Genomic DNA, 20,992 nt, shown 5'->3' with positions numbered 1-20,992 from the left:
TAATATCGAGAATTGTAGCACATTAATCAGATTATTCCCTAATGTTACCTGCTGCTTTTCCTTGCCTCACCCATACCATGGTGTACATTCAAACAACTGTGCCCACAATATTTCACAAAAAATAGTAAAAATAATCATTATTATGAAAAAGATTGCTTAATGTATAAAGAGACAAAAAAAGGACAAAAAGAATTGGTTTGACTGGTTAGCATGTTATTGTATGTACACAGCATCAGAACATGTATCTTTTGTTAGCATGAAATTGAGCGTTTGGAAACTAGCAGCTATCCATACAGTTGTTAATAAAATGTAACAATTATAGACTCTGGATGTATCTTTATATTGTACAGTACTTATTTACATGTTTAACATGCAATGTAAAATGCTAGGAGTGCAAAACTGAACTATCACAGAGAGACATCCGCCTGTTGAGATCTGACTGGCCAAAAGCATTGACAAACAGAAAATGAAGAAAAAATTCAGAAATATGATCATTAAAAACACCACTCAGGCTGTGCCTGAGAGTTTAGAAGAACAGAAAATGCCATTTGTGATTTGAAACAGCTTGTGTAAGGCAGTCAATCCCTCTCAGACAAACCCAGCCTAAATGTTTAATACAACTTAAACTGCACAGCAACTTAAACATTTCATTTTCTATCCATTACAAGCACATGTGTTTCATCAGAGAGAGATAAGACCCTTTATTAAACCGATTAGTCTGATTTAATGCCATTTAAAAGCAGTCAGACGTCAATTACGCTCCAGTTTTCTAAATGTATGGCAACTAATATGAAGTTTTCTGCATAGTATAAATAAACGTGTTTGCATACATGAACAGAATTCACAGAATTATTGCATTCCACTGTGTAATATCTCTTCAGCAACTTCTTACTCAGCATAAACACAGTCATACTCATCACCAGTCCAGAGACAACACACAGCAGCCTTACATTTGTAATTGCTTGCTATCAACCAACCTCTCGCAATTTGGCTTTTACATTTAAACATCTCTAGAATATCACATTTGGTCTTTGAAACAGATATCCAATAAGCTTTTGCCAAATCTGATTATGTCACTACATTGTTTTTTAGTTAGAGAATATCAAAGAAAATCAATGAAAGCTCCACCGTGAGTAACAAATATGTGGCAAACTCTAAAAAATCCCAAACATGAGCTCACCTTTGGTATGGGATGCACACACAGCCACTCTGTGGCCAAAACTGAGAAAGTATGACAGCGTTAAACATTGGAAAGCAATACACTTTCACTGACTACCTGCCATTTCATTAGCGCTGTTGTTTCTGCTGCGCTGTGCAGAGTCGGATTAGACAGACGACTATTAATCCTATTAAAGTAGTCTTTGTAAGCTGCAGTGAAACACACATGCTTGTGTTGCCCTTTGTGTCTTTCCCATGCAGCTTGCCGTGTGTCTTTCCTTATTTGTCAGTTCTAACTTCATTCCTTGGGTTTTTTGAAAATTGTTAGATTTTGTGCTTGTCCACTGGTCTGTTGGCCTTGCGAAATAATGACTTGATCTCCTCCGTCATCATGTCTTGCCAGTTATCTCTAAAAGACAAAGTTATGAATGAGATTCATTTTAGGACATTGGTAAGTACCACATTTCACAACAACAAAAAAATACACAACACACACTAATAAACAAGCAGTTTTTGCAAAGCCACAGTGAACACCAACACGACACAACCCCACCGAAAGTCACTCTGACCACATGACAAATACACAACAGCATGCAAGGTACTACCTCCTTGCATTTGGCTACGAGATCATGCCTTTTTCTCAGCTTTCCTTCTCTTGTAAGCCTCAATGTCCTCAGGTTTCAAACCATGGTTGTCTTCCCTGAGGCATAAATCCAATTTTCCAATCCATAAATAGTATCCCATTCATTCATATACAGAGAGATTTAATAGCACACATTTATTTAAAGTACAATGTGTTTTTTTATATTTGTACATTAATAAATGGTGCAAGTGAGTAAGATACTCCAATTGAATCAAAAGACCATACTAGTTCACATATTTCGTTCATTCATTTAAAACTTTAGCAATAAAAAAAATTAAATACATGTAAAAAATTATGTTAAAATAATATTAAAATCTTACCCTGGTTTGATCTCTGGTGGATTTGGCAAAGGCTTAGTAAAATTAGCTTTCCCAACAAGCCAGTATGTTTCTTCAATGCCTTTCCCCTATAAACAGTTAATAACACATTAATTAAACGATAAACAAGTACTTACAGTATTTAAGTGCATACGCTACTGTTCAAAATGTTTTTAAAGAAACCTCTTTTGCGCATCAAGGCTACATTTATATGATCAAATCCCAAATCCCATTAAAATAACTCCTTTCTATTTGAATATATTTGAAAAAATAAAACAATTTAAAGGGGACCTATTAAGCTTCATTTTACAAGATGTAAATTAAGTCTCTGATGTCCCTAGAGTGTGTATGTGAGTTGCTCAAAATACCACCCAAATAATGTTTTAAAACACTTTGAAATGACCCCTTTGATCCTAATTGTGGCGTTTTGGTGACTGTTGCTTTAAATTTAAATGAGATTGTACTTTTCAAAAGAGGGCGGAGCTACAAATACCTTCCCAGCAAGCATTTTTCATTTTAAAAGATGTCTAATAGATGTCTAATAGACGTCTAAACATAGTCGTCTTGGCTAAATTTGGGCTATCAGTGAAAATCTAATAGACGTCTAAGAAAAGGCCAAAGCTAGACTAGTCATCAAATAAAAAGAAATGAATGACCTCACATATAAAGTCTGTCTAATCTGTCTATTTGAAGACTAGTCTAGTTTTGGGCTATTCTTAGACGTCTATTAGATTTTCACTGACAGCCCAAGCGTCATGATGGCGCAGTGCGTAGCTAAATCACAGCCTTACAGCAAGAAGGTCGCTGGTTCGAGTCCTGGCTGGGTCAGTTGTCATCTCTGTGAGTTTGCATGTTCTCTCTGTGTTCATGTGGGTTTCCTCCGGGTGCTCCAGTTTTCCCCACAGTCCAAAGACATGTGCTATAGGTGAATTGAATAAGATAAATTGGCCATAGTGTATGTGTGTGAATGAGTGTGTGTGGGTGTTTTCCAGTGTTGGGTTGCAGCTAGAAGGGCATCCATTGCATAAAACAAGCTGGATAAGTTGGTGGTTCATCCCGCTGTGGCGAGCCCTGATTAATAAAGAGACTAAACCGAAAAGAAATAAATGAATGAATGACAGCCCAAGTTTAGCCTTGTTTTAGTCAATCTGTCTACCGTTAGATGTCTATTGGACGTCTATTAAACACAAAACCATAGTGGCAGATTGAAAAACGAATGAGGCAGAGGTCGTCACTAATTGGCCCGACAGGTACAAAGATATAATGTCAATCAAAGTGTTTCTGCAGTGTTTTTATCAAGTGTGATTTTAAAAAATAAAATTAGTGATTTTTTACCATCAGAAGCTGGTTATATTCACAGACAGTTGCCCCATAACTGTGTTTAACCTTACATAACAGTAATTTTTCTTTGCTTATTAAATCTCCTTTACTGGAAAAGCTGAATTTTCAGCAGCTTTAAGGGTTTACCAAGCTCCAAGTGTCACAATGACTCCTTGGAAATCTTTCTAATACGTAGATTTAGTGTTCAAAAATATATTTATTATTATTAATTTTAGTAATTAGCATTCAGAATTCATTTACGATAGAATATGACAATATTTTAGGGTTTTCTGTCTTTAATTAGGATAGGATAATGCAGGACAGACAGGAAAGTTTTGGGAGCAGATAGAATGTATTGTCAAAGCACTTAACCACTAGTCTATTGGCACCGACAAATTTGAACAAATCTTAATGAATCTTTTTTATAAACTTAATGCCTACTTGCCGAATTAAAACAATTAAAAATCAAATTAAACTGACCCCAAACTTTCAATGCCTGTTCAAATTTTATTTTGCTAGTTATAATCTGTAAAAGAAAACATTTGTGTTAGTACCTTCAGCTCAGTCTTTCCACGAACATCTATTTTGTAGCCATCATTCAGTGAGCGGAGAATTTGCACTGTACTAATGTTCACATGAATTCTGTAAGCTGAAGGAAATAATGTTTGTTAACAGAGTATCCAAATACAGCACACAATGTTTCCATATCACATCTGTAAAAAAGAAATCTAAATGGAACATACGCAACCCTGTAGATTCCATACGAGAGGCGGTGTTGACTGTGTCTCCAAAAAGGCAGTATCTAGGCATAGTTAGACCCACGACTCCAGCAACACACGGCCCTGGATAGAGAACAAACAGGATAAGATACGGTAAAGAGCAATTCAATACTGTACTTAACAAAGAGAGTAAATTCATTAACTTGATTTTTTAAAATTATGCACATTTTATAATTCTGCACATAATTAGTTCATCCAAATATGAAAATGTATTCATGAAAATGTTGCTCCAAACCTTTATGAGTATCTTTATTCTGTTGAACATTAAAAAAGCTAAAAATGGTAAACATTGACTTCCATAGTAAAAAAAACTAATACTATGGAGGTCAATGGTTACAGGTTTTCAGCTTTCTTCAAAATATCTTTCCTGTGTGCAAAAGAAGAAAGAAACTCAAACAAGTTTGGTAGAAGCAAAGGGTAAGTAAATGCTGACAAAATTTTTAGTTTACTCATTTTTTTATGGTAAAGTCAACTAAAGGCTTTAAAAGCACTATATATATATATATATATATATATATATATATATATATATAGGTCCTATGTCGATATACCGATACAGCACTAAAAATGACTGAAGTGAAAGTTAAAGTACACATTTGAAAAGCTACTTAGTTAAGTAAAATTCCTGAAGAAAACTACTCAATTACAGTAATTTAAGTATTTTTAATTTGTTACTTCACACCACTGGGCATTGATCATGGAATGTATATCTGGCAACGCAAATACAGCTTCAAGTGAGAGAGTAAAAGAATCACAACATCAAATGCGCAGACATATGAGAAAGTTACTTAGTACTGTTGTTTGATTTAGTACCTTAGACTTGATGATTTAGTACATTTGACTCAAATTGTACACAAAAATGTGCTACTTTTCATTCCTTTTGGGGGGGTTGTGAGCTGTCATTGGGCTAGAATATTTTCTTAGACCTAGCAACCCTTAGGTTACACTTTTATTTAGCTTTAACCAATTGTGACCATGAAAACACATCTCAATAACTGACCAAAATAGACCTATGAGTGATAAAACTACAGCAGAGTGACATTAAATTTTAATGCATGATGATTACATGAGCATTTACAATCAATCAGTTTTTCATAACATCAACCCTAACCGGATTAATAGACTAACCTGAGTGAATGCCGATCCGTATCCTGACCGGAACTTCAGGCATGTGCCGCATTTTGAAGGAGCCCACGGAGCTGAGAATGTTCAGCGACATGTTGGCGATCTCGGCTGCGTGCTTGTTGCCGTTCTTCTTTGGCAGCCCAGAGGCCACCATATAGGCATCTCCAATGGTTTCGACCTGTGAAAAAAAAAAGTTTAATGGCTTTTCTTGGAAATCTGTTTCATAATGTTGGTTTTCAGACACTCAAGCTCACCTTGTAGACATCATGGCTGCCCAGTACAGCGTCAAATAGGCTGTAGAGGTCATTGAGCAGGTCTACAACCTCTATTGGATCACTGAGAGATGAGATGGTGGTGAAGCCTACGATGTCACTGAAGTAGATGGTGACTTGATCGAAGTACTCTGGCTCCACGGAGGCACCGGTTTTCAGAGCTTCTGCCACAGAGCTGTAAATGAAGATTGAGATTTATACAGGAGCATGGCTTACTTTGAGAAGAGCGTAGGTCAGGGGTCACCAATCCTGGTCCAGGAGGGCCGGTGTTCCTGCAGGGTTTAGCTCCAACTTGCCTCAACACACCTGCCTGGGTGTTTCAAGTATTCCTTGTAAGACCTTGATTAGCTTGTTCAGCCTGTTTGATTAGGGTTGGAGCGAAAATCTGCAGGACACCGGCCCTACAGGAACAAGTTTGGTGATCACTGGCGTAGGTGTATGATAGTATTTACTCACGGAGGAAGCATCTCAGACAGAAGCTTCTCTGTCCTTTGTTTCTCCACCTCCAGCTCCTCTGTTCTTTCTCTGATCAGGTCTTCTAGGTTGGATGAGTACTGCTCCAGCATGCGCAACATGGAGTCGATAATGTTGGTCTTTTTGCCCTTGTTGATGAGCTTGAACTGAAAAAAAGGACGTTAGAAAAGGTTACCACTTATAATAAAAAAAGCTTTGTAATTTACCCAAAATGAAAATTGTGTCATTAATTTCTTGTTTCTTTCTTCTGTTCAACACAAAAGAAGATATTTTGAAGAATACTGATTAGCATACTGTTGGCTACTGTTGTAATTTTTTACATGTACAGCAGAAGAAAAAAAAATCATACAGGTTTGGAAACAGGTCGTCCCAATGCAAATCGATCAAGTTAACTTAATATCTATAATAGTTTTTACAATTTTAAGTATAATTTGAATTAAAAAAATCAAAATGTTGTTTCAGTTTGTTTTAAATAAGCAGTTTAAACAAGCAGCAACATTATTTTGAGTGTAAGAAAATCTTTCAGAATTCATCCTAACATGGAGATTTTTGTGCAATAATTATAAACTAATATCATCAATGTTGAAAATGCTTTTTCTGCTGAATTTTTTTTTGTCAGAACAACATTTACAAAATAACTTTTTGTAACATCTTAAATGTCTTTATTGTCTTTTGTTAATTTAATCCAACCTTTCTGAATAAACATATTTGTAAAAAGTTTTAATAATTGCACATTAATATAAAATGTATAATGTTACACATAGTAAACAACTATTGTATGTGAAAAAATTTTGAATCGAAATCCAGTACTTAATAATGAAATCTAATAGATAAAAGCAATAATTTATTTTTAAAATCACTATATAAAATGTCTGCCATTATATTCTAATCATCTTACAAGTTCTCTGTCTTAAACCTTCTCAGAGCTCACCTGATCAAAAATCTGATCAAAAGGAGGCCTTCTATCAGGCTGTTCACTCCAGCACTGCTTCATCAACTGGATGCACTCCAGTGGAGCTTGATCTGGAGCTACAGTGGGTCGGCACATAGGTGGAGGTTTCTTCACCTTTCTTATTATCTCTGTGGATACAATAAGTATCTTTGCTATAAAAATATATGTCAAGTTTCACTTATAATTCCTGCCTAGTTACTGTTAATCTCTGCTTAAAATAACTATAACAGTATGAACAACAATTTATTAACAACCAACCTTCAGGGGACAGGCCGAGCATGCAATACGGTGCTCCTCTGACAACAACTTCTTGAAGTATAATCGCAAAGCTGTACACATCTCCTTTATAAGTTCCTTTCCGTGGACTTTCAGGATCCCTGAGATGTTCAGGAGCTGTCCAGAATAGATCTGAGAGACAAGAAATTTACCTATGTTTTTTCAATAGCATTTGGGTATGTTAACATTTTAAAAAGCCCTAAAATGTGTTTCCTTTGCATTTTAAAAAGCTTACATAAAGATGACGGTATTGCCGAAATGTTGCCCATTCACACAAATCCACATTAATGACAAAAAAGATGTATAATACATGCTAGACCAGTAGTTTGGAATGTAAAATTGTAGGAAAAAAGACTTATATTTACGATTCTGTTTAGCCAATAATGGAATTGGAATTCTTGTTTTAATTAGCATGTCCTCATGCTTGCATATTGACTTTATTTGTCTCGTATGAGCGGGCACAGCCAATCTAATCTTTTTGGTTCGAGACTTCCGGTCTCATTCACTTCCACTGGTTGTTACAGTAGATGTCAGAAAACAGTCAAACTCTACAAACAAGTATATATATATATATATATATATATATATATATATATATATATATATATATATATATATATATATATATATATATATATATATATATATATATATATATATATATTCTTTTTTCTGTTATTTTTAAACACTTGTTTGTAGAGTTTGACTGTTTTCTGACATTTATTATTCCTAGTCATTTCTCCCATAGGCAACTGAATCATTCATTCATTGATTTTCCCTCGCCTTAGTCCCTTTATTCATCAGGGGTTGCCACAGCGGAATGAAGGGCCAACTTATCCAGCATATGTTTTACACAGCGGATGCCCTTGCCGCCGCAACCCAGTACTGGAAAACACCCATACACACTTATTCTCACTCATACACTACAGCCAATTTAGTTTATTCAATTCACCTATAGCGCATGTTTTTGGACTGTGGGGGAAAATGGAGCACCCAGAGGAAACACACATGAACACGAGGAGAACATGCAAACTCCACACAGAAATGCCAACTGAACCAGCCAGAACTCAAACCAGTAACCTTCTTATTGAGAGACAACAGTGCTAACCAATGAGCCACCGTGTCCCCGCAACTGAATCAAACATTGTAAAACAATGGCAACACGAGTCCACTTCCGCATTGCAGAATAAGGTCAATAGCCAGAACAGTTAATACAAATGTCCATGATGTCACGTTTTAGAATTACTCTTTAGTATTTCATACAATTCAATAACTGTATTATTGTTTAAAAAATTCCCTTTAAAACATCTTTTTAAAAGTTAACATTTTAGGCAACCATATAATAAAAGGATTTAACTTAAAATTACGTAAACATATTCTTACAATAAAAGTGAGATTTGCATTAAATAAATCTATTTTATCCAACATAAACTCTTACCCTCTGGTGGCAGTGTCTCCTTTGGTGCTTTCTGGGTCTCAAGAATCTCATTGTAACCATAATCAGTGATCTTTAAGACAAAACGTCCATCTACAACACAATTACGAGACTTCAGACGCCCATGAGGAAACTCCCTGTGGTGAAGATATTTCATGCCCTGTTGAATGGGGACCAAAAACCGTCAAGTGGAGTCAAAGACAGACATTGTGCAGATGATCTGGAGATTCATCACAAAGTACCTTGATGAGATCCAGCACCAAGGAGGATTTAAACATCCAGTCCAGTTTGACATCATCATTGCGAAGGAGGTCATGCAGACTCCCCCGAGAGCAGTGCTCAGTGACAATGGCAAACATCTCACAGTCGGTGAAGAACCCCAGAAATGGATTGACATTTTCATTCCGCAGGTCCTTCATCTGGGAATTATACATATGATAGGAACTGTCACTCAAACAACAAACCCACGGCAATCTGGAAGGGTGTGTTCACACTTGTAGCTGGTGGTTCTCTTGGTGTATTTGGTTCAAAAGAAAATGATATGTTTGGTCATGGTTCACTTAGTGTTCATGCTGTCAAGTTCATACAGACTGAATGTAAAGATGAAAAATTATTAATGGATAAAATTTTGTTTTTATGATGCACATTTTGCAACCAAACTTTTAGAACATCCAAAACAGCACCAGAATTTCCAGAAGCATGAAATGAAGTATCTGGAGAAAATTAGCAAATCCTCACAATTGTTTACAAAGAACATTTTATTAATTATTTCATCAAATGTTTTCTACTATAAAGAACTTTTTTATTAAATAAAAGTGTTGCATGAATGACAAAGGCCATCCATACCAATTAAGTACCTCTATTTTTAATAGTGTGCATTGAATAATGGGTAATGATGGCCAAGGTTGCTTATTTGAAAAGAAAAAACAAGAATGCTTGACTATTCTGTCCTTTTAATGGCCCCGTCTCTTGTTACGTCTTTGACCTGTTATGCATTCATATTTCAGCAGAGTTTGCTTAAAAAGCGCAATGATATGTTATCAACAGTTTTTGTTTGTTTGGTGTGTACCAAAGTTCGGATATCAGCGTTCACACCTATTCAAATTAACTGCTGTAAAGCAATCACACCAGTATTCATTTTTGTCAAAACAGACCTGTCAAGTGTGAATTCAATTACAGTGTTCAGCATTAATGAGTACACCCACTTTTGAAAATTAATATTTTTTATCCATTTTTTAGTGAATGTAGGCAAAAATTTTGGTGCATTTAAGCCAGGGGTGTCCACACTTGGTCCTGCAACCCCCTCCAGGACCAAGTTTAGCCACCCCATACTAGAAACTTCCTTGCAGGTGTGCTGAAGCAAGTTGGAGCTAAACTAAGCAGGACATCTGCCCTCCAGGAATGAGTTTAGAAACCCCTGATTCAAGCAAAACAGTTTTATTAAACAGCTATATTCATTAAAATAAGACATCTTTAGAAATAGAAAGACATTATTAAAAAAAAATAATTTATTAAAAATAATTTATTTTGAAAAAGTTATTTATAAAAAAAGTTATTACAAAACATTTATTTACAAAGTTATAAGTAAAAAAAACTTATCTCAAAACAATTACAAAATCTACAAAATATCAACAAAATGTAATACTTTTTTATGTTTCTATTGATGTTTCCTGTATATTAAAAATGTATTTAATAGTTTCCCCAACATAATAACTTGAGTGTGCAAAATTTTGGACTATGATCTTAAGTTTTTGTTAGATTAGTTCCAGTTTTGACTTTGGTACTGACTAATCTAATATATATTCAGAAATATATTATTGCCAAGCATCCAATTGAATAATATTCATTTTAAATAGAGATCTGTGAGAGATGTACTCGTTTACGCTGAGTACTATAGTAACAAAGTTAAACTTTACAAGCAAATACCTTGGTAAAAATCTTAGTAGTGCTCTGCTTGACCTCCTTGAAATGCCCCTCTGTAAACTTTTTCAGCCAAACCCAGTCACCCTGTAAACATCAAAATTATTAATATTTGTGTCAGTGTGAACAGACACAAATCAAACAAAAAGAAAAAAAGCCATGAAAGGTTACCTCATAAACAGCTACATTAGACGTTTCATGTGTTGCAGTTGCCATACTGTTTACAGAGCGCGATCGATCCCCTGTGCTTTTCTCTTCTATGTAACTTTTAGAGTCGCTAAGATCCTCAAGGGTGATTTTCTGTAACAAAATACATATTAAATGTAGAGGAAGATTTTCAAATACTTTAAGAAAGCAGCTGGTGATTTGGCACATACTCTCTTGCTGAGCTGTGGGTTGATGAAGGTCAGGTCCTCCAGTGTTAGCAGTATTCTGTTGGGCCCTTTAATCAGTTGGATTTGCTGGATTCGCCTCCTGCAAAAAACAGACAAGATCAAGCACAACTTGTAGTTCTATTTATTTATTAAAGGTAACAAATAATAGAGTGTTATCAAAACCACAGTAAAACTACCTTATGAAAAGAGATAGGCCAATAGAACCAAGAACTATAATCAAAACTATCACAAATGCTATGATGACGTATATGATATCCACACCTACAAAAGAAAAGGAGAGATTAACAGACAAACACATAGCATATACATAACAAAATATATATAAAATGATATGCTTTGGTTAACAGTGATCCTACAAAGAAGTAATGTCATATTTGTTGCTATTATTTATAATAATAATAATAATAATAATAATAGTAATAAGTATAAGAATAATGTACAATATTGTTGATTCATTAAAGAAAAATACCAATTTTCCTTTCTACAAACCTTATATATAAGTTCTAATTTAATATAATTTAATTATTTTAAGGTTTATACTTTGAATACTAGATCATTATAATAATTATTCTTATTATATAAATATTGATCAAAGTATAAATGTAAAGAATGAATATATAAATTTTATAAAACAGCAATGTGATATTCTTATAAAAATATTATTAAATATTATTAAAATTAATAATGTTTAATATTGATGTAATTAAACACAAAAATGCCAATTTAACTTTTTACAATCCATATACATAGCACAAATTATGTATGGTATATGCTAATTACTGTTAACTATTCATTTTAATTATTTCTTAAATGATTATGCTTTGAATAATCATACATTAAAATAATACAAAATAAATTGAATTAATTAATGAATCAATTTTTTTTATTTGACTATCTAATTAAAGTAAAAAATAAAAAGTTGTACCACAAATATTAAGTGTAATAAAACATAAGGCTTGAACACTGCTGCCACTGAAACCACAATTTACATGTACAGTAGTTGAAAGCAACACAAATTACTTTCAAGCAAAAAACAATGACGCCATTAAAAATCAAATGTCTATTTCTTACAGAACACAAAATCTAGAAATTGTGTGGTATTTTTTGTTGTACCTCCAGTGCAGATGGCATTGTCCTCAAACCAGCACCTGGAGTCTGAAGGAGGAGGCGACTCTCCAGGGAAATGAATGAACCTGCCAGCAAACAGCACCAAATCTGAGGTCATGTCCACCAGAAAGCAGCGATACAGCTGAGTGCCCCAGGCCTCAGTGTCCAGAATCACATAGTTGGTCTGGCCGTTTCCCTGCTCATCTGTTTGGATATCCTGGTTGAAGCCAGTGAATGTAATGTTCCTGGTGAAATAGGCCAGATTGGTCCCGGACAACCAGCGACCGGCTCTTCTGGCGTTGTGCATGGACTTGGCGAGGAGGTACAAACTGTTGTAGATTGTACCAAAGAGCGGAGAGACCTGAAAGGGAACAGAATGTTTTTTAGGCTAGACACTGTATTAGCATGCATTTGTCAATGCTTGTTTTCAGTGAAATGTAGAGAAAACATCCAAATTATGTTTTTATAAGTTGGTTTTTGTCGCACTTTATCAATTTGTGTCTGCAGACTTCAAATGCAATATACAACTCAAACTCAAAAGAAGTTTTTCTCATAACTAAATTTCCACTGCAGCAACCATTGCTTCACATACACCAAACTTCACTGAACTAAACATCTTTTATTCTAGCCAAAATAAAACAAATAAGACTCTCACCAGAAGAAAAAATATTATGAGACGTACTGTGAAAATTTATAACATAATTTATGAAATACTTAAAAAAGAAAAAAAAAATCAATAGGGGGCTAATAATTATGACTTCGTCTGTAGGTTTTGAATAATAATTATTGTAGAAAGAACTATACAAATAAACTTGAATTGAAATAAATATATTCTGAAGGATTTTCTGAGTGATATTTTTATACATATTATGGCTGATATTTTAATACGTAATATATACGTTATATCCTACAAAATACATTTTTCAAACTGTTCACGAGCTTTTTCTGTGTTAGGTAGTGATAAAAAGGAATAAGTATTTTGAACCTGTCTTTGTTCATTGTTCAGATTTTTGTGCAAGAAATGTATGCAAATAAACTCATTAAACAATTATTTTATTAAACAATGCCTCGTTTGCATTTTTAAGAATATTTTAAAAAACTTAGTAGATTGATTTGATTGATTTATTTCAAACTAAATAATATCCAAACACAAATACATTTCATTTATCATTATAATCAATCATACATATCAACAAAGCATTTCTGCAGAAAAATTCTAAACCAAAACAATTTTTTTTCCACTGGATCGAATTAGTTAATCAACTGGGAAGGCATGCTGAAACATACTAGTATTTTTTTTCCCTTATTCACCTGCAGTGTCTTGCTTTAAAGGGATAGTTCACCCAAATAAAATCAAATGTACTCACTATGTACTCACCCTCAAGTCCCTCCAAACCTGTATGAGTTTCTTTCGTCTGCTGATCACAAAAGCAGATATTCTGAAGAAAGCTGAAAACATGTAACTTCCTATTGACCTCCATAAAAAAAAATAAAAAATACTGTGGAAGCCTATGGTTTTCAACTTTCTTTAAAATATCTTCTTTTACATTTAGACAGAAGAAAGAAGTAAAAGGTGAGTAAACGATAACAAAATGAACTATCCCTTTAACGCAATGTTTAATGCTTTACACACTTTGTGTTTTATGTTTTGTGCAATGTTTTATACAACTGTACACATAAATGAGCTTCACACATGTCAGAGTTTGCACCTGCTCTGGCTCCTGTGTCACCATCAGTTCTCCGAGTTGTTTGGCCGCATTGAAGGCTTCATTGAATGTCATGATATCTGAGTCTAGAGTAATAGTGAGCACCGCGTCGTAGGCTTTGCTCAGTTTGCTGTTGTTCTGCAGAGGGTAGTATGTGATGTTGATGTAGGGCAGGCTGTACAGGAGCGTGTCATATGGTATGAACACATATCGACCGCTCGCCAGACCCATGTCATAGGCCTTCGTCAGGAAAGTGGCTTGTTGCTCTCCGCCAATGAGCACTGAGTGCATGCACATAATGATGACTGAAACACACAGGAAAAATCAGTTGATTCGTAGTAATGAATGTTAGACAATATACAGTCTAAGTTGTACAAACTGTAACAAATTAAATTAAATAAATCAATCAAAGTCAAAATAAAGATGTATTATTCGAATTTAAAGGATCATAATCAGAAAAGTATAGTTTGACCATAAGCAAAAGAAGTGAAAGGCATGAGAGATGAAGAAAACTTTCATATGTTTAAACATACAGTAGCTGATAGAGGGCAACAGTATAGTCGTCACATGGGCTGTACTGCAGTAATCAGAAGTCTACAACCGAATTATATATTTTTTCTAGCTGTGGTTATGTTGGTTTTAAAAAAAAAACCATCTAGTTCAGTTTAAACATTTTAACTTTAATGTGAACAATACCTCAAGCATTGTTCAAGTCAAGTCTAGTCTATGTATTTAGATAATTACAGTGTAATTTACAGATGGATGGATGGATAGATGGATGGATGGATGGAATAACAGAACTACAACAGATGGAATGATGGGTGAATGGATGGATTGATAGATAAATAGATAGATGTATGAATGGATGAAAAGATGGATAAGTGGAATAAGAGGACTACGATAGATAGATGGATAGATATGTAGGGCTAAATGGAATGGATAAATGGCTTAACAGAACTACGACAGACAGACAGACAGACAGACAGACAGACAGACAGACAGACAGACAGACAGACAGACAGACAGATAGATAGATAGATAGATAGATAGATAGATAGATAGATAGATAGATAGATAGATAGATAGATAGATAGATAGATAGATAATTATATATTAAAAGATTGTAATAATATATAACAGTCCAGTATATTTCTAGTATATCACTAAAATAACAGTAACATAATATTGTTTCATTTTGTTTTCTTCGTTATTGTGTAACGGTGCTTTGCTCTGTAGACTATCAGAAAAAAATATCGCTTAAAGGGGCTAATAATTTTGACCTTAAATGACTTTTAAAAAATGTAAAATGCTTTTATTCTAGCCGAAATAAAACAAATAAGACTTTCTGTGAAAATTGCCTTGCTCTGTTAAACATCATTTATGAAATATAAAAAAAAAAAATCAATAGGGGGCTAATAATTAGGTCTTCATCTGTAGGTTTGGAATAATTATTATTGTGGAAAGTACTATACAAATAAACTTGAATTGAAATAAATATATTCTAAAGGATTTTTTGAGTGATATTTTTATACATATTATGGCTGATATTTTAATACGTAAAATATACGTTATATCCTACAAAGAAATTCAATATTTTTTCTAACTGTTCACGAGTGTTTCCTGTGTTAAGTAGTGATAAAAATAGAATAAGTATTTTGAATCTGTCTTTGTTTATTTTTCAGAGTTTTGTGGAAGAAATGTATGCAAATAAACTCATTAAACAATTATTCCATTAAACAATGCCTCGTTTGCATTTTTAAGAATATTTTTAAAACACTTAGTAGTTTGATTTGATTGATTTATTTTAAACTAAATAATATTCAAACACAAACACATTTCATTTACCATTATAATCAATAATACATATCAATAAAGCATTTCTGCAGAAAAATTCTAAACCAAAACTATTTGGATGAAAGGATGAAAGGATGGGTGAATGGATGGATTGATAGATAAATAGATAGATGTATGGATGGATTAAAAGATGGATAAATGGAATAACAGAACTATGACAGATAGATAGATAGATAGATAGATAGATAGATAGATAGATAGATAGATAGATAGATAGATAGATAGATAGATAGATAGATAGATAGATAGATAGATAGATAGATAGAAATATACAATTGTATATAGAAATATATAATTGATTTATATATAAAAAACAAAAGTGTAATATGAGCAGTGCATATATTATAATTAATGTACTTACTAATAAATTTTCTATTGAAAGTTTGATATGAATCAAACAATTATATATTAAAAGACTGTAATAATATATAACAGTCCAGTATATTTCTAGTATATCACTAAAAGAACAACAGTAACATTCTTTTTGTTTTCTTTGTAAACTTTTTTTTCTTGAGTTTGATTGATCTAAAAATTATCTGAGAAAAGTACTGAGAAATAATTATCAGAATTAAAAAAACAACTACTGTGTAACAACTACTCCTGTTTACCCCAGCACATTAAATTAATGTTTTAATGCAGACACTGCAAATCTATGCATTCAGAACACTGCACCTTTGATGTCCCCTGCGTTCTTGATGCTCATCAGTGTGTTCTCCAGCATGGTGTCATTATTCCCCATGGACGTGACGATGCCAACAGGAAGGCCCCGGTTTCTGAGAGCACTCGCCAATTTAGCCGCTGTGTCAATCCATATATCCTCATTAGAAGACACTATCCCAATGTTGGCCCATCTGAAAAACTTCAGAACGTTAAAAAGCACCCGTAATGGGGATGGTAATGTCCGAGCAAATGTCGGGTAACCCTGAACACGGTCTAACTCATGGTTAACACATGCCCACGAAAATAGAGACTTGTCCCAATTCTTGCTCATTAGTGCTGCTGCATTGCAGTATCCTGGATTAGTGGGGCCTACAAATGCATCGGCCACGTTTTCATACTGAACAAATGAGGTCAGGGCTTTAGACGTCTCACAGGCCTCCTGAAGGATGACGAAGTCCATCGTACAGCCCAGATCTAAGCTAAAATCATTGTTGATGCGACCGACAGCCAATCGGGATGCAATGGCGGGAAGCGATTTTGCGTAATTAGGGTCACAGTTCCATGGGCCTATGATTCCTACTTTGAAAACGAGACACTGGACACAGCGTGGAAACGTCAGCACGCCGAGAATAATCCATAGTGTAATGCTATAGAATGGCAGCGTTGAGAGGCTGCGTCTGCTCCTCAGGACAGGGCAGCAAGGGTAACTGGAGAACTGCCATAAAGCACCTCCGAATGGGAGGTGAATATGACGCATTGTCCTCCTTTAGAAGCCGTTATGAGAGACAGACACCTAGAAGACAACAGATTAGCAACTTCAGTCTTCAATCAATCTTCAATCTTCACTTTAATATCATTTACGAGGCCTGAAATCCAATGATACTGGCTGGGATATGCAGCTAGGTTGTATAGTTTTTGATACAATACAAACAATTCAAATACTAAGTTACAGATTGTTAAGTCATGTTTGCAACATGTTACCAACAAGCTTATTGATCCTACAACATGCTAATTCATGCTTACAATGTTATCCATGGTAGAAACATGCAACCAACATGCTAATCCATGCTAATTTCCAACTGGGAAATTTGTAATTATGATAATTCTGTTAACACGTGAAGGCAGTACACATGCTAAAACATGTTAATAGAAACATGCTTCAAATTCCAGAAACATGTTAGCTAGCATTCTAATCTTCAGTAAATTTTGCTTGTGACATGTTAATTATTGTTACTACCATGCTAATAACAATGTGCTACATGAAAGACACGTAGACTACAAAAACATAATAGTGATTTATTAACAGCTTGCAACAAACACTCTTAACTATGCTAACAGTAAGCTAAATCATTCAAACAACATCCTAGAAACATGCTAAAATGTGTTAAATCATGGTAGCAATGTACAAATATTATGAATGTAACAGGCTGTCAATGTGCTAAAATAATCTGTTAGACTTAGCAATGTTATAAAATGACAGTGTTATTTATAAGTGTTAATGCATGCTCGCATTGTTCTACACATTATTAATGTTATCAGCATGGCACTTATGCTACAACATGTTACAATATGCAAAAATGTTCTAAAAGATTATCCAAATGATAGCAACATGCTACAACTCGAAAGAAACACATTAACACTATAACAATTTATCAGTGTGCTAAGCCATGTTAGCCAAAATGTAAAATTTGTTATTAGTTACATGCTCTAAATTCCAGAAGCATGTTAGCTAGCATTGTAACCTTTAGTTAAACTTGCTTGCAACATGTCAATTAATATTACTAACATGCTAACAACAATGTGTTACATGCAAGACATGTAGATTACTAAAATATAGTGATTTCTTAACAGCTTGCAAAAACACTTGTAACTATGCTTGCAGTGTGGTGTGTTAAAGCATACTAACAATAGCCTAGCAACATGCTAAAACATATTAGCAGTGAGTGAAATCATGCTAGCAATGCACAAATATTATGGCAGTAACATGCTAGCAATGTACCAAAACAATCTGTTAGACTTAGCAATGTTATAAAACGACAGTATTAGTAACATAATAATGCATGCTATATTGTTCTACACATTAGTAATGTTATCAGCATGGTACTTGAATATGTACTAATGTAAGATTATTATGACATAACTAAACCGTTGCATAAATAGTGATAAACAAAACTTCCTCAATTCAATTTCAACAATTTCAAATGTCTTATTTATAATATTAAATCACTAATTATTTCACATTATATAAATGCAGTTTTGCATAACCCTTTGAATAAAATATCACAATAAACTGAAACTATCTATTATACTATTTTTTTCCACACATTTTTACAGTAAGTGTCACTAAATTCTGATTGGAAAATGTTTTTGAAAAAATGAAAAACAATCACTCATATTATTCGTCATATAGCTTGCATTAATGCTTTGCTAATCTACTGCTTGGCAGAGCAGGTTCCATAAATAAATAAATAAATAAATAAATAAATATAAGAATATTTTTATCAATTTTTCAGTGAATATTGGCAATGTATTTTTGTGCATTTAAACAAAACAGATTTATTAAACAAATAAAATATTAAACATATAATATTTTAGTCACCAAACATTTTTACAATTTTACATTTTCAAACTGAAAAATAATAGAATTAAATTTAAGCAAAGTATTGCAAAAAAATTACAACCTACAAAATTTCAACTAAATGTATCACTTTTTTCTTCTCTTGATTTTTCCTCTTTTTAAAAATTTGTATTTAATATTTTTTACTACATATAAATTTTGGTGTACTAGTTTTTAGGCCATTATTGTAAGTAATTTTGCTAGATAAGATGAAGATTTGGCTTCAGTGCTGACTAATCTAATGTATATACACAAATTTGTATGGCTTTTCATTAAAATATGAATTCAAAAGATTTGTGAGGGGTGTACTTATATATGCTGAGCACTGTACATTTCCCGCATGGAAAAAAAATGCGACATCAAACATAATAAAAACAATTAACTTACCATTATTACATGGGCCCCGTGATGCATGCATCAAAACATGTCCACAAAGTTTTCCTCCAGTATTTCCTTTCATAAGGTTGAATAAAATCCTTTAAATCACAGGCTCATCTTTACCGATGGTTTTGTCATGTCAGTTGTTCCGTGGGCATAAATAAATATGCGTAGATCTCAGCTCACAAACAAGAGTTTGATGAGGCTCGTCGGTGTCGCTGAGAGATTCAACTTCAGCACCCTGGAGATCTGCTTAATGCCTGCAGTCATCAATCCTTCTGCACCTTCACTATTCACACCTAACACTCCGTAACATTTTCCAGATTCACTGTTAAAAATATTCCAGTATAACCCCGTAGCTGATGTCAATATGGGTTAAAGTTACCTTCAATTTCTTATATCACAGCATCTGAAATCCTTGATGAGTTTCAAAACAATTAAATACATTTTCTAATAAAAATAAACATAAACAGTTTTATAATTAAATACATTTTTCCATTAACACTGTTATAAATTTAGCAGTATAACTAATTAAGAGTTCTCAATAAGGGTTAAAGTTACCTTACATTTGTCATATCGCACTTTCTGAAATCCTTGACATGTTTAAAATCAAGTAATTACATATTCTAGCTAAATAAAGTTCAATGAAAAAGTGGTATGCATATTAAATTAAATGTCCTATAATATGTAGAGGCCTAGATGTTTCTCTATTGAATGAAAGTCCTTTGAAAGTGACCCGCGGATGAATCTAATCCATACTTGGTCAGGGACAAAATAAGAGGATTGCAGACGTGCGTTAACGCCATAGACCCTCCTGCGCTCACTGAGCTGAACGTGAAAGCAATTAGGTACTTTTTAGACAAATAGAGGAAAGATAAAATTTTGTTTATGTGAATTATGATCATTGCAAGTGATAAATTTTACATTAGGATGAAAAGTCTTGATGAGCCAAAAAGGTTTATGAAATCATGCAACTATAAATCTCAAATGCACTTTAATTTTAATAGATAAATGAAACAGATTTTTACATTTATATTCATTTATTTTATGTTTTATAGGAAAAAAGTGTAAAGGACTTATAAAAATTGATGTTGGATTCATACTTTTCCGCAAATTGCTCAAATATCAAACCAATTTAACTATTTTAACATGTTTTTTTTTTTTAGGAATGAACATTATTCATTAATAGCATAACTATGAAGTTTCTATAGATCCTTTTGAGGGATGTAAACAATAACATTGCTGGCCAAATGTATTTCCTGTATTACATTTTAAATTTCCATAGCTCCCATGAATCTACATATTGATAAATAATGTAACGGTAGCCATTTTAACATTGAGATATGATTAAACTACCTGTTGTTACAGTTATGAAATAGTTTGGCAACAAGCAGCAAATGTTCATGGGCCAATGACAAGACCACATTGAAATGGTCTATCTAGGGTTGGGTTTTTAAACTAAAATTAGAATTTATTTTCAGACAAGCGTCATATAAGCGTCACATTATCCTATATATAAGCTGAATGATTAAGCTTTTCAAAATAACTGTTCCTATTACTAATCAAAAATTTAGTTTTAATATACAGTATTTACAGTGGAAATG

At 33.5% G+C, this 20,992-nt stretch overlaps 1 protein-coding gene across 6 annotated transcripts; it reads right to left on the bottom strand.

Moving 5' to 3' along the window:
- Positions 1-192: 192 nt before the first annotated feature.
- On the bottom strand, positions 193-20,681 carry gucy2f (guanylate cyclase 2F, retinal). 6 transcript variants are annotated; one of them, XM_087282362.1, is made up of 21 exons: positions 19,955-20,159; positions 19,774-19,838; positions 19,398-19,687; positions 16,406-17,186; positions 13,883-14,184; positions 12,180-12,534; positions 11,243-11,327; positions 11,049-11,145; positions 10,843-10,971; positions 10,678-10,758; positions 8,994-9,170; positions 8,755-8,911; positions 7,299-7,448; positions 7,020-7,168; positions 6,071-6,234; positions 5,597-5,789; positions 5,346-5,520; positions 4,182-4,280; positions 3,993-4,087; positions 2,122-2,207; positions 193-1,567 (listed from the first exon to the last, which is right to left on the bottom strand). In XM_087282362.1, exons 4-21 carry the CDS (start codon positions 17,148-17,150, stop codon positions 1,483-1,485), a joined length of 3,324 nt encoding a protein of 1,107 aa, XP_087138488.1. In that variant the 5' UTR covers positions 17,151-17,186; positions 19,398-19,687; positions 19,774-19,838; positions 19,955-20,159; the 3' UTR covers positions 193-1,482. The 6 variants fall into 6 exon arrangements, with proteins under 6 accessions (XP_087138488.1, XP_087138489.1, XP_087138490.1 ...); XM_087282363.1 differs by having other exon boundaries at positions 19,950-20,153; XM_087282364.1 differs by adding an exon at positions 1,764-1,858 and having other exon boundaries at positions 19,398-20,681.
- Between the last annotated feature and the right edge of the window lie 311 nt (positions 20,682-20,992).

Source organism: Danio rerio, chromosome 15 (assembly GCF_052040795.2).
Source record: "Danio rerio strain M-AB ecotype USA chromosome 15, GRCz13ab, whole genome shotgun sequence".
NCBI lineage: Eukaryota > Metazoa > Chordata > Actinopteri > Cypriniformes > Danionidae > Danio > Danio rerio.
Note: the sequence above shows the minus strand (reverse complement) of the source record. Positions and strands in the feature narration are given on the sequence as shown.

Coding starts and splice junctions, on each gene's coding strand:
- gucy2f (XM_087282362.1), bottom strand. CDS start 17,150: ATGCGTCATATTCACCTCCCATTCGGAGGTGCTTTATGGCAGTTCTCC. Junction 10,759..10,842: donor CTAATGTAGCTGTTTATGAG/GTAACCTTTCAT, acceptor TGATGTTTACAG/GGTGACTGGGTTTGGCTGAA. Junction 2,208..3,992: donor GTGGAAAGACTGAGCTGAAG/GTACTAACACAA, acceptor AACTGTTTATAG/GGGAAAGGCATTGAAGAAAC.